Below are 13,314 nucleotides of genomic sequence, written 5' to 3'. Positions count from 1 at the left end.
AACATTTTTTTAAATCAAAAAGTGTGCTATTTAAAGCTATTTTATTAATAGTTCTAAAACAATTTGGAAATATTTTAAAACCTCTTTTCTGTCTATTTTGCTCCCATTGCCTGTGAATGTGTGCAATGAGTTAATGAGTGAATTTATGTATGGTATAATGATTCTCCTCAACTGTCCTTCCAGCAATATTTTTGGAAACTTTGAAAAGTAATCAATACCTCTTTGTATTACTAGAAATGCATAGCAACACTGGTATACACCAGTGCAAGTGTTTCTTTGGTCTTTCACAAACACAGCTGCAATAGTTCTACTACCCAACTCTAGTTAAACAAATGAATTTCATTACAAATTAGAACACAGAAGATGAGCAGTGTCCTCGAATGTATTTAATCCTTTTTTAGATTTCATACATCATTAAAATAGAATGACAGGCAGGAGAATATTTGCTCATTCTTCTAAAAGCTCATACACATTTTTGCTTTGATTCCATTCTTCAGTGGCATACCACAGAGAAACCTCTGAATTTTCAGAATTGATGTACCTTTCAAAACTATAATCTCTGGCTTTCAAGCTCACTATTATTTGCCTTCAGGTGCAAATTTTAAAGTGTATAGGCTTCTAAAAAGAACTTTATGGCTTCAGCCAGATTCTGAAAGGCTTGTAGATCAGTCATCGTCACAGTGTAAATTTCTTTTCAAAATAATGTTCCTCACTCAGAGTACACTTGCGCTTATACTCGGTTCACTTGTCAAATACAAATTTGAGGTCATCAAAAGCTTCAGGGCAACTTCAGCTATTCCAAAACTCATTTTCTACCTCTATTTTGTTGGAGAAATAGGATTTCAAATGTAAAAATAATAGGAAACTCTACAGATAAAGAAACAAAGGCATCTTATGTGCATGTTTTAGTACGGCATTGCAGTGACTGCCTAAAAGGACAAAGTCAAACCAATACCCAAGCATTTTTAAACACTGAAGATATTAAAAGCAGATAATGTATTTTGCTATTGAGTTGATATGTATTCTATTCAAAACATGATTTTAGAGTTGACATCTTAAATATATAGGTTTAGAAACAGATGCTACAGATTCTATTTAAATGTTTCTTTTGCAACAGATGAAACATTTAAACACTCTCATTTACAATGTCTACTGTTCATTATAAATCATACGTCTGACAAGGGTAAATGACAGTAGGCTCAATATTCCTGTTGGCTTGGATTCCTTGGCCTTATAATAGTAAGTGCTTTTATTCAATTCTGGTTTTAAGTCCTATGTTTTATTAAAATAGAGTGACAGACAAGACAGCACTTATTCTTTCTTTTCAAGGCTGAGTTTATGTTTGAGAGGTCAGTCTGATTTTTTCATCTCCAGAGACTTTTTCATGCAGCTATAGTTCATATTTATAATTAGAGCTGAGTAATTAACACTCTTTTGAAAGCAGAGACTCTCTAGGTACTTGGGGAAAAGCTTCTCCCTTCCCAAAGTAAAATCGAGTTTATCGTTGACTTTGACACACACAGGAATCCACAGTCTGTTTTCTATGACCCAAAGCCTCATACATATAAACAGTCAAGGAAAACAGGTTTCAAAAGCAGGCATTTACACCCAGGCTTCTCTTGGAGACTTAAGGACAAATGGTACAAAGCAAAAATAAAATAAATAAAGCTAAACTCAGCTAGAAACCTAAGCTTTATCTGCTTTGGGTAAACTGTTAGATGCTGTTAAACTGTGTTGGGATGGAAGCTGACACCACACTCATTCCTGGCGTAAACTCCCCTCCAAAACACAACTTGTTCCAAATTTTCACCAGCTGAAACTCTGCATATACGTTTAGACAAATTTCATGTGGTCCCCCTCCATACCATCACTTCTCACCAACTTCACCTCCCTTATATCTGCTCCTAACATTTTCACTATGATTAAACAGTACTGAAATTGGCATTTGTATATTACCTGTCTTTTCACGCTTGCTCATGTATCTGCTGTTAAACTTGGAGACCACTGCAACAGAGACCATCTGAACTAAGTGTTTACAAAGCAGCTAGCATATTGTAGTTTATGTAAAATATTGTTTTAAAATGTGTGATATGGTAAGGTATATTCCTCCACCCATTTCATTTTAGAACGTGTGCATTAACATCTGAATTCAACATTTTTGTTTCCTAGCTTCATAATCACAAACTGTCATTCCACATGGCTACTGGAACTCAAAGTGTCTGACGGATGTTACCATCCAGACTGAATCTAAAATAAAGGAAGAAAGCCTGACTCTCTGACAAAAAAGACCAGGACAATCTCATTTTCCCATTCACATGTTTCAAAAAAAGAGAAAAGATATAGTCACAGAGAGGTAAAGTGGAGAAACTACAGGTTATAGCATCTTTGTGGGATATTCTCTAAACTGAGGCTGCCTGGGAAACCTTTAGCTTTCACATGAAAAGTCAACTACAGTCCATCAATATCATGGGTGTACACCCCTAAAATATAAGTGATGATACAACCTGTTTTATTTCAACACAGAATGTATCACATTCCCCTATGAAAGACATAGCACCAAAATCTTCTATTAGTATTGATTTAGACTGTTTCATTCACTAGCATTAAGGAATAATTTTCAAGAGAATTAATTTTTAATGAACATTTCACTATCATGTAAATTTTCAGCAACAGTGGAACATGGCACATAACCCATTGAAAAAAGCTAGGGAAATATGAAAACATTTTGGCATGCTATAAAAATCCACTAACTTGAAACATGAAACAGCTGCATAAAACAATTTTAAAGTTATGAGCTACTGTAAGCATAAAACAAATATTGATTTTTAGTCTGGAAGAAATGAGTATATACTGAATATTTAATAATGGAAAGATTGACAGGAAACACTGATTTCAACCCAAAATGTCTAGTGAACTAAAACTATTTAACAGCAATCAGTACACATACTAACTGAGCGATAAAAACCAGCCTACCAATATGTTCATGTTTGCAGTTATTTGTCAAAAATAAAACACTGACTTTTTATCTCCTTTGATATTCCTTTGGAAATGCTACATTAAAGAAAATGTCAGCTCAGCCTCTACAGATCTCTGAAGACAGTAGATGTTCTGCTCATTTGGGTTTCTTACTATTTCAGAGAGAGAGATGAGAAGGGGGGGAAGGAGGGGAGAGAGGAAGGGGGAGGACAGGGGTAGAAAGAGAAATGTTTAAAACACTAGAACTATTTGCTCCTACATCGTAAGATCTAGTTTTGGTATGGCTGCACACCAGAATGTAATCTATCCTTTTCTATTTGGTTTCCAATGTTTTCTGCTTATTTAAAAATATTCAACAAAACACATCCCAAATTTTGTAAAGGAGACATGGCATAGTAAGAGAGCCCATTAGCTATCCCATGCTTTAACATAAAGAGCATTAAAAAGAGAGGCCCAAAAATGTATTTTTAAAACATTTTTTTGGTTGTGAAGGCTCAATATCAACAAACAATGTACAAAACTTCCTTTTACCTATACAATGAACAGTCTCTGACTTTGAATGATGGAGATGAACAAAGATATCATTAACCTAACAAACAGGATAGCTATGAAGCAGGAATTGGCTGCTGAAGAGCAGTATTGGTGATCCCTACAATTTCAAAGGGGAAAACTGGCCCAAAGCTGACGTCAAAGTGTGAATCACTCAGTATGCTTTTACAGAAATTAACAGCAAGACAGATGGTATCAGCTGTGTACTCCAAAGTATAGAGTATATGATAATGGAGAGGGATGAAAGATAAAAATGGGGCCATGTGGGGGGAAGAAGGGATGGGAATTCCTAGAGAAAGAAGCAGAATTAATTTGGATATAATTCCTGGGGTTCCCCCGAGGCAAAGGACCCAATGACAGTGGGTATGAGAGCATAACTGTTATTCTGTAGCATCAACAGTCAGGAAGTGAAGACAAACATAAGGATCATATTTGATTTGAGAATGACATGGCATATATGCACAAGGTTATTGACAGCAACCTCTTTAGAGAAGTAGGAACCGCATGTTTCAGGAAATAAGAGAACTAATGTACAAAAAGTATCTAATACACAGGGCTTTAAAGAAAATATAAAGTGTTTATGCAATTCCATCTAATAACTACTTTTTAAAAATGTTTTTTTAAAAAATACAAAATACTACAATGTTATTCAGGAGACTTAGTTTACCTAGGGTATTCACTGTGAAACAGAGCAGAGTAAAATCATCAGATACAGCAACTTATTTGCAACAAAAGCCAAAATTTAAAAGCAGACAGATTGCTGGTGGTTTTAGAGTAGATTTTTCTCTGCTCCTTTACCCAAGGAGCAGCATTTTATTGGTCTATTGACATTTAATCATTATAGAGCCTTTTGAAATGGTCAAACTGCCTACTTCCCTTAAATTTGTACAAGTCTAGCTATTTCATTATAAATTCAATGTTAGAAACTAAGTCTTGGAAAAGTAAGGTTTAATGAGCCAAACCAGGATTATAGTGCTTCCTTCCCTCACAGTAAGGGTGTCTACTACCTGCAGCAATGGCTGTTATAAAGTACCCTGTCTCTCATTTTTATTGTATTCAGCTGAGTTCCTTCATCACAACATTCATTCCACTCAAATATACAAACTCTTTTACTTTAAAAAACAGTATTAAGGAAAGCAAGTACTGTATTTCTAAACATTCAGGGACTCACAGGACACCAAAAGGGTATATATTGCTTAATACAATCTGTAGTGCTTCAATGTAATTTTATATTGAAGGAGGCTTCAAGAACTGAAAAAGCACTAAGGACTATAAGCAAGCTTCTACCAACTGAAGGAAAGAATTAAGAAAAAGCTCTGGGTTATAAATAACTGATTAACATAACTGCTTCATACTCAGCAGAAATTACCTAGGAATTGTAAATCATGGAACTTCACAAATTTTTGCTCCATACCTTCATAACTAATAATCTACAAGTAATTCAAATCTTATCCAAAAGGCTCCTTTTACTCTTATACAGTTCAAGTCATGGACAGCCCACAGAATTAATTTCAACACCTGGTAAACTAAACACTTCTGCATTTTCAAGCCCTGAATTTACTATTTCCAACCAGACACATATCTGTGCCTGTTTAAGATCTTCAAAAAATAAGAATGAACATATTAAATTAATTCCCAGTGCTTCTACTGGTTTTATTTTCAGATTAGGAAGAACATTTTTATAATGAATTATACATATTCTTTAGAAATGTGTTTTATATTATTTTTAAAAGGACATGTGAAAACCAAAATTTTGAACAAAAATTTAGAAGGGATTACCATTTGAAGTACAGGCTATCAATTTAAACCACTCAAAATTGCATATGCACATTTAGAAATACAGCTAGAAAACACAAGAAGTAATGAATGAAATGAAATGAAAATGTAATGAAAAGATTAATAGTTCAAAATGAGCAAGTACAAGATCAGCTAGACCAAGAACCACTTTTGAAATAGTGTGGGGCAGATCCAGAAAGCTGATAGTTTTCCTAAGATTTTGAATGAGCCATTAACCACTTTCTTTCTGTCAGGTGACATCACAGTGATGCACATGCTGACAAATTAAGTAATTCTCATGTAATATAGCAAGGAAAATACTCTTATATTGCACTTATGCATATCTTCTGCTTGGGCACATCAACCTTCTTGAATGACATTTTTGCTCTAGATGTCACACAGGGTGCAACTGTTAGTAGCTGATGCACTTGTATTTATGTTTTCCACCAGTTTCTGAAATCCTCAGGAAACAGGGATTTTTTCATCCAATATAACGTGTGATCTGTTTTGTGCATATTTTTCAACGCCCAGATGGTAGACATACATGTAACAAACAGATCATACATCCTTTTACCTTCATAAATAGTTCCTTGAGGCAAAAATACATAATAAAAAGACCTCACAAATATGTACTGTGTGATATTCTCAGTCTATTTGGGTTTCAACATTTTCATCACCAATACAGTTCCAAAACTGAAACTTTCACAAGTTGACACTGGTCAAGTTTGTTATTCTCCTTTTGGGGGAGGGCAGGTTTGAACTTATTTTAATAAAATACCAAAGGCTGTTAACAGTGTTAATGAATGGCCATTATATGTCAAAAAGCCCATCTTGATAAAACCCTGATTATTTATTCCTTACCTTAAACACAGTTTATTGCTCTGTACCTGCCAATAATCATCACAATTCAGATTTTCAATACATTTCAAATATTGGAACACCTTAATAGCAAAGAATAAATGAAGCATATATGAATATACTACTCACCAATTTTAATCTTTGCAAAGGTATTCTGCTAGTGTCTATCGGTGTACGTTCTGTGACATTACCAAATCTGACTTCTGGGATGGCAATTGCACATATTACATGTGCCCACCTGTGAAAAGTGGCAAGTCAAGAATACTACCAAAAAACCCCACAGAAATACAAGTGTTTAAGATGTTTCATTACTTGCTGTGTGTTTGGGTTTTTTTAAAGTCAACCATCTCTAAATACTTCCTTATTAGGATTTCCTAAACTTCTTTGAAACGTATTTAACAAACCTTAGAACACTACCACTTTGTGTAAATATAATTTCAGACTGGGGTTTTATTGCAACATTTTTTTAAGCATCTTTCACATTCAACTTATTAAGTGCAAAGGTTTTGTAGTTGTGCTATCCAGGTCCATATGTGAAGACCACGCTATTTGATTCTTGTGCAATTTATCACCTACAGCATTTTGGATTAACATTACTCAGACCTGAGTAACTATTCTTAGGCAACACACATGATCACCATCAGTCATACATCTATGAAAGAGTAAAACTAAGTATAGTATCAAGACCTTCTGGTTACAGACATAAAGGCATAGAAGCAGCAAACTGATCAGGCTATCACTGCAATGCCCAACATGAACAGGATCCCCTTTAGCAGCGAAAGCACGTGTCAAGTGCCTAGGACCAGTGCTACATGTAAGACTTCAATGCAACTTCAGGAAGCTTGTCAGATGATGCTATATGCTTCCTATACTCATCAGAAAGCACTGCTATATCCTCCAAATGCAGGTTCAATACATAAATCTCAAAATAAGAAGGCTAAATGAAACTAAGAAAAGTCTGAAATTAATATTGAAAGTGCATATTATATGAAGTAGAAGAGAAGCTAATGACATTTTTATTAACCAAGAGTAGCCTTCTGAGACTACTTCTAAAATCTTTTTTGGAGTAGACAACTCATACATCTGAAGAAAGGGAAACATTTCCATTCCTTGCCTCATATTTGCCTTATTCCCTGTCATTCACTGTACATCTTCCCCCATTACCACATTTGCTCTTTTTTGTAAGCCCTGAATGCTTGCCTCACTTCACTTTCTGTTCCTCTCCCGAGACACACATCATATGAGCATCTTAGCAGATTAACATGAACGCAGGCTGGAGCTAAAAGAGATAGTGGGTGATGCAGCAGAACAGAAATAATTTCTCTTTCCTGCACTAGAAAATATTGGTGCTATTTCAATAACTCTTTCTTTGACAAAAATATCTGGAAAAGTATATGACGACACACAGGGACTAAACAAACTGCTGTCATGTGACATTCAAGTTGCATTGGCCAAAGTGTGGAATAAGAGCTGTATGTAAAGATGACGTATCAATTAGCAAGTTATACATTTCAGCCCAAATAAAAGCAGGTAAACCTTGTAGATCTACCATTTTGTTACGGATCAGTTTTGTTTATGTTCTAACTTACAGGAAGAAGTCTTGCTTTGAGACTTTTTAACTTTTAATAATATACTTTTTCTTTTCATTGCTGCCTGCCTGCCTGCAAAACTACACTGTCTTACCATCTAAGCTTTATGGGACAGAAATGCTATAAATAAAATGCCTCTTCAATAATTCTTCACCCAAACCTTTATACTCTGACATCTCTCAACCTGACAGGACTGAAAACAATTGCTGTGCTCTGCTGAGAAGAAGGAATCTCAGCTCTCCTACATGGCAAATTGTTACCCCCCCCACCATGTTTGATTCATTAGCTTTTAAATCCAAGTAATGCTCATCCTATATCTCTAACCAGTATGTGAGAGAGAAAGAAGGGGAGAAGGGAATGCACATGTTGGATTTTACACTTGTTGGAGAAAAAAAGACATAATTAGAACATACTCTTCCAAAAACTCTCAAAAGTCTGGAATGGTAGCTAATGCTGAAAGACAGATGAAAGATTCAACAATGCGTAGCAACTGTAAGGTGTTCTGGAAGCAGGAAAACAAGAGTTGAACTACTTTTACTGAACTCTCATTTTATAAATCTATAACAGTAACCTACAGAGAGATATAATGCAAAACGAAAGACTTCAGTTATAGCTATGCAGAGAAAGTCACTCTGCAATCCCCTGTGGATATTTTTTCTATGAATAAATCTTATGAAACATTTCTAAAACATTTTAATTGATCTACAAAAAAGAGGTAGGTATTTTCAAAGATGCAACATGCAATCTATCAGCAGCAAATATCAAAAGGGCATGATAAATTCTACTGAGATGACACTTTTGTCTTGTTTTTTTTTAGTGAGATTGAGGGGAGTTTAAAACAACTAAAAAGCAGCTGAGAGTTTTCATGTGTTGGTCAAAACCTCCATTAAAACAGTTACAATGTTAATGCTTTCTGAAGGTAAGATCTGGCCGTGAGTTTCACATAAAACCTTCTCCTATCTGGACAATTTATAAGGGTCATGCAACCAATTACAAATCACTGACAAGTAAATTCTTGTTTATTAAGTGGAAAAAAATGTTGCAGCTAGATCATCTCTTACCGCTGCATTCCAAAGTGTTAAAGAAAGAGATCTACAGGATATTACTAAGTTACTAAAATAATTTAATTAAACATGAGAACATTCAAAATGTGTAAGGACTGTTCCACTAACTGGCTTGAAAAAACATTAAGCTGCAACATTTTCCATTTTATCTGTCAGGGTTACTTGCTATAGTATTCTGTTATCCAAATACAGAGAAAAATACTGATGCTGCTAATAGCATGATGTCAGCAACAATACTATTTTTGACATTGTATGATAAAAGTTTAATTAAAAAAACCCTTCAAAATCTAAAACTAATATGATTCAAATTAATTAATAAAAAATACTGTTTCTAGAAGTTCAAAGGTATTGTATTGAATTCTGTAATCACAAATTTCCAGGACCAAAGAAGAAAATACATTTCACTGTTTGATAAGACTTGCCATGCAAACAATGACAAATGAGCTCTCATTTACTTTCTTTACACAAAGGCCAGTAGAATGAAATTTGGAACAAGTAAGTGCATGCAAATACTAAAACAAATGTACATTATAGCATCTAAGTATTTGAGAAAATGCCAGTGGCACATTTTAATAGAAGTAATTTTAATTCTGCAATGATTCAGCTTAAGGGACACTGTTAAGTAACTAGGTTTACAAATGCTTTATACATGGGAATGGATTAGGAATAAAGTTTCAAACAAGCACATACAATCCCGAGGTACATATTACTTACTTCTTGTCAGTAGTTTGCTTTAATGCACCACCTCTCAAATTGCAGAGACAACATTCCTAAAAATAAAAATAGTATAGAATAAAGTGAACTTTATTGATTGGTTACAAATCAGTTTTATTCAGCTGATCATAAGGATATGTAAATTGCTAATGTATTTAACGTACTGGGTTGTACTGTAATGTACATATAACTGTAATGTAACTGGGTTACAAACTGCCACTTATAAGCATTGCATTTCCTTACAAGAAAAATACAAGAATACAGTAATGAAAAGAGAAACAGCTCAAATGAGATTCCTAAGGTAAAACAAAGTAAAATGACATATAATTAAATAGAAGTTTCTGAGAAACTAACTCACAAGCCATTGATCCAACTCAAATACCTTGAAAACCTGCTTGTTCCCAACAGTTCTCAAATTTATAAACCCACAGAATATGGGGCAGGTTAACCTTTTTTTTTTTTTTTTTTTTTTTTTTCTTTCCCCCAGAAGTTCCCTTTGCTGCAGTACACCTTCACTGCCTTGATCTTCAGTACAACTCCACCTGCTTTCAGGGCACTCAGCAAGGTATATTTCAGTGGTTCCCAGATAACATGCCAAACAGGGCTTTTCCTACCTCTACTTAAAGCTGTGCCTTTGAACAGATAAACAGGCTTTTCTACTTTCCAACCCTTCTCCCTCTCTCTTCCATCTCCTCCTTCTCTGAATCCATCCTTTCCCCTTTTTTTTCTAAACAGGAACAGATGAGAAAGTGTTTCCAATTTTAGGGGTTTTTTTTCCTGTCTCCGTTTTTCTGGTCTCTACAAAGAATCAAATGCACAAAATGAAGTCAAGATATCCTGTGCCTGTGTATCTATACTCAGAAAGAGAGGCTGTCTCCCAAAGCTCTAAATTTAAGTTGCCCTTGCAGGGAAAAAAACAACCAAACCAAACCAAAAAAAAGAACTGTTATGTAATGCTCCAGTCTGATCTCATCTCAAAACCTCCAATAATGAAGATAATCAATGTCTGCCAGAAATCTAATTGAATGCTTTACTACATTTCCTATGAGAAAGACCTTACCCAACCAAAAAATAGTTCCTTCTGACAATTGAATCGTCTTTGCAATTTAAGCACATACCTTTTTGTCTTACCTGCCAAAACCATGAGGAACACATAACCTATCCTCTTACAGAGTACCCTTTTAACTATTCATTATTATTGTAGAATTGTGAAGAAGAGAATTGAGGTTTATTATTTTACCCACAAGATCCTTAGGATGGGACCTAACATGTTCCAAATCACAGTTCCCTTTTTAATAGTAAACATTGACTATTAAATCAGGAAACCCAAAGGCTCAGAATACCAATTCCTTCAGGTATTCAAAGGGGACTGAGCAGGAACAGGCAGTTCCAGCACGTAAGAAAGAAAAATGGAACACAAGGAGGCTGCTATTGTAGCACTGAGTGGGAGCTTCAGCTTGTACTCTTCTAACTTTTTGTAGCTTTTGCAACAGAGGAAACAGCTCAGACGGGGTACGACATCATTGCATAGGATTTCTCCATTTGGCTGTTGGAGAATAAGTAAAAGTGTTTCTTCCAGAACCAATATTTGTATTCAATTAGCTGTATCATTGTGAGGTTCTCTTGCGACATCTTAGGAAACCTAAGAGCAACACAAGACAAGCTCATTGTGGGTGGAGGGGCAGTGGAGAGAACAAGTGGAAGGGAGAACACAGAAAGGAGGAAGGGATGGAGGTAGACAGGGAGAAAGGGAAAGAAGAAGGCAGGGATGGATGAAGAGAGGGAAGGAGACAGGGACAGAAGATTATTTCTTCTCTTTCTCCCCTAAGTGCCCACACACTTGAAGGTAAAGCAAAATGGCAGGAACCAGAATTACTCTAATACTATTTACTCTTCCAGTTCTTCGGTCAAAGAGAGAGCAAGTCAAACAACTTCATGCCATTCTAGATTCACCTACTAAATTCAGTTCAATGTACACATCCTATCTTAGTTTCAAATCATTCAACCACTATACATAATCACCCCTTTCTTCCCTATCCATAATTATCTTCCAAATATTTGTATATTTTTATGATATCCTAACCTCTTGGTATATTTCTTGCCAAGTTATATATACTAAATTCACTTAACTATTCTTCAAGGTGATTCAAATCATCTTCACATTCTCTTTGTCTGTTGCCCTTCTTTGGATGTTATTAGGATAACAAGGTGCTGCCACCTACACAGGTATACTCTCAAGCTATGTGAAGAACTGTTATCTTTCTTAACCTGAAAATATTTTCGTTTCCAAAAAACATCACTCAATTGGAAAATTTACTGAACTACATGGGCGTGAGGTAGAGAATTTCCTAAACTAGATGCTAAGGAATCACATTGTTAAGACTTTATACACATTAATTCACCATGCTGAAATTATTCTGAAATAATACAACAAAAATTCCACTAAACTGTTAACGGGCACAGTGCACTGTTTCCAGTAAAATACCACTACAGGCACACGAAATTTGCTTCTAATTGGCATTCAGTGCTCAAAGGCAAGCACTTATATGTGAAAACTACAGCATGAAAGAGTCTGCACATCTTTAAACCAACCTGGGAATCCTGAGGACTACCTTAACACAACCACAGACTAATCCTACAGCACTGCATCCTCTTCAATCCGATTCATCTTAGAATCTTACTTACCAATTAGCAGAGGAAAGATCTATTTCTTCAGCTCTTCCTTTGACTGATTTTCACACCCTGAGTGAATGGGTCATCTTTTCTGCTATCAGTGTTGTTTATCTTTATAAACAGAGCTTGGCCACAGTCATAGTGAGATACTGACCAACAGAATGAGTCCAACCAGTTCATTTTATATGTGACAGTTGGAGGTGCAAGATAAAAACAGTAAAAACAGATGGGCACACATCTCCATGACTACATGAGAGTAACAAAGTAAATAAGCTAAGTAGCATAGAAAATAATACTTAAAATGGAACATCCATTCAGGAAGAGGCAAATAGCACAATCTCCCAAAAAAGGAGCCATGCAGGACTTCTTGACGATCTGATCCCCAACTCATTTGCAGTTCTGCAGAAGCGTGAAGCTTACAATGTAGAGGTAGAATAACATCTGCAGATTGGGGAAGAGACCATCAATCTGACTCAATAGAAATCTTTGCAGGGGAATAGCTCCATTTGCCACTTTCAAATGTAAAAGTTCAGTGGATCCCCCACCTGTGGATCCCTCACAATTTATTTTTTTTTAATTGAAGCACTTACTTCATATTTACCATAAAAATCCTTTAACTGACTGCTTCTCTGTTTTGCAAAATAACAGTGGTTTTGCTCCTATTTTATAAGCTTTAATGTTTTTATGCCAGTTTCATTTGAAATTAATTGCTTGAATAAAGATGAACTTTTCCTGCTTCTAATAGGTATTTTTTACTTTTAAGGAAAACCTTAATCTGATCATCTGCTGTGTAACTTATTCATACAACTAGAGAGAAAGTCCAAGGGCCTAAAGAAGGTCCACAAATAAACTAAGCTAAAAGAGCACAGGAAGAAACTTTGTATAAGATGTTGTTAACAAATTTCTTCTGAAGGCTTACTGACTCTTGACCACTGTAAAAATAAAGAATTGTGAATTAGACACTGCAAGAGACAGAAGCCATAATCTTTACCTACTAACTGCAGAGCTTTCACACTAGGTAAAAAAAAAGAAAAAGAGATCCTAAAAAAGAGGACCAAAAGCGGGGGGGGGGGGGGGGGGGGGGGGGGGGCCCAGGAAAAAGGAGGGGGGGGGGG

At 35.5% G+C, this 13,314-nt stretch overlaps 1 protein-coding gene across 1 annotated transcript in view; it reads right to left on the bottom strand.

The window, feature by feature from the left end:
* The window catches only part of KDM4C (lysine (K)-specific demethylase 4C), a 271,840-nt gene that overhangs the window by 72,347 nt on the left and 186,179 nt on the right, over window positions 1–13,314 (bottom strand). Inside the window, exons 16-17 of the mRNA XM_010586055.1 lie at window positions 9,527–9,582; window positions 6,289–6,397 (exon numbers count right to left, since the gene is read on the bottom strand). Coding sequence (XP_010584357.1) covers window positions 6,289–6,397; window positions 9,527–9,582 — 165 coding nt within the window. The remainder of the gene's footprint in view (window positions 1–6,288; window positions 6,398–9,526; window positions 9,583–13,314) is intronic.

Source organism: Haliaeetus leucocephalus, unplaced genomic scaffold (assembly GCF_000737465.1).
Source record: "Haliaeetus leucocephalus isolate CR32 unplaced genomic scaffold, Haliaeetus_leucocephalus-4.0 Scaffold139, whole genome shotgun sequence".
In the NCBI taxonomy this organism is placed as follows: domain Eukaryota; kingdom Metazoa; phylum Chordata; class Aves; order Accipitriformes; family Accipitridae; genus Haliaeetus; species Haliaeetus leucocephalus.
This window is presented reverse-complemented; position numbering and strand designations above follow the sequence as displayed.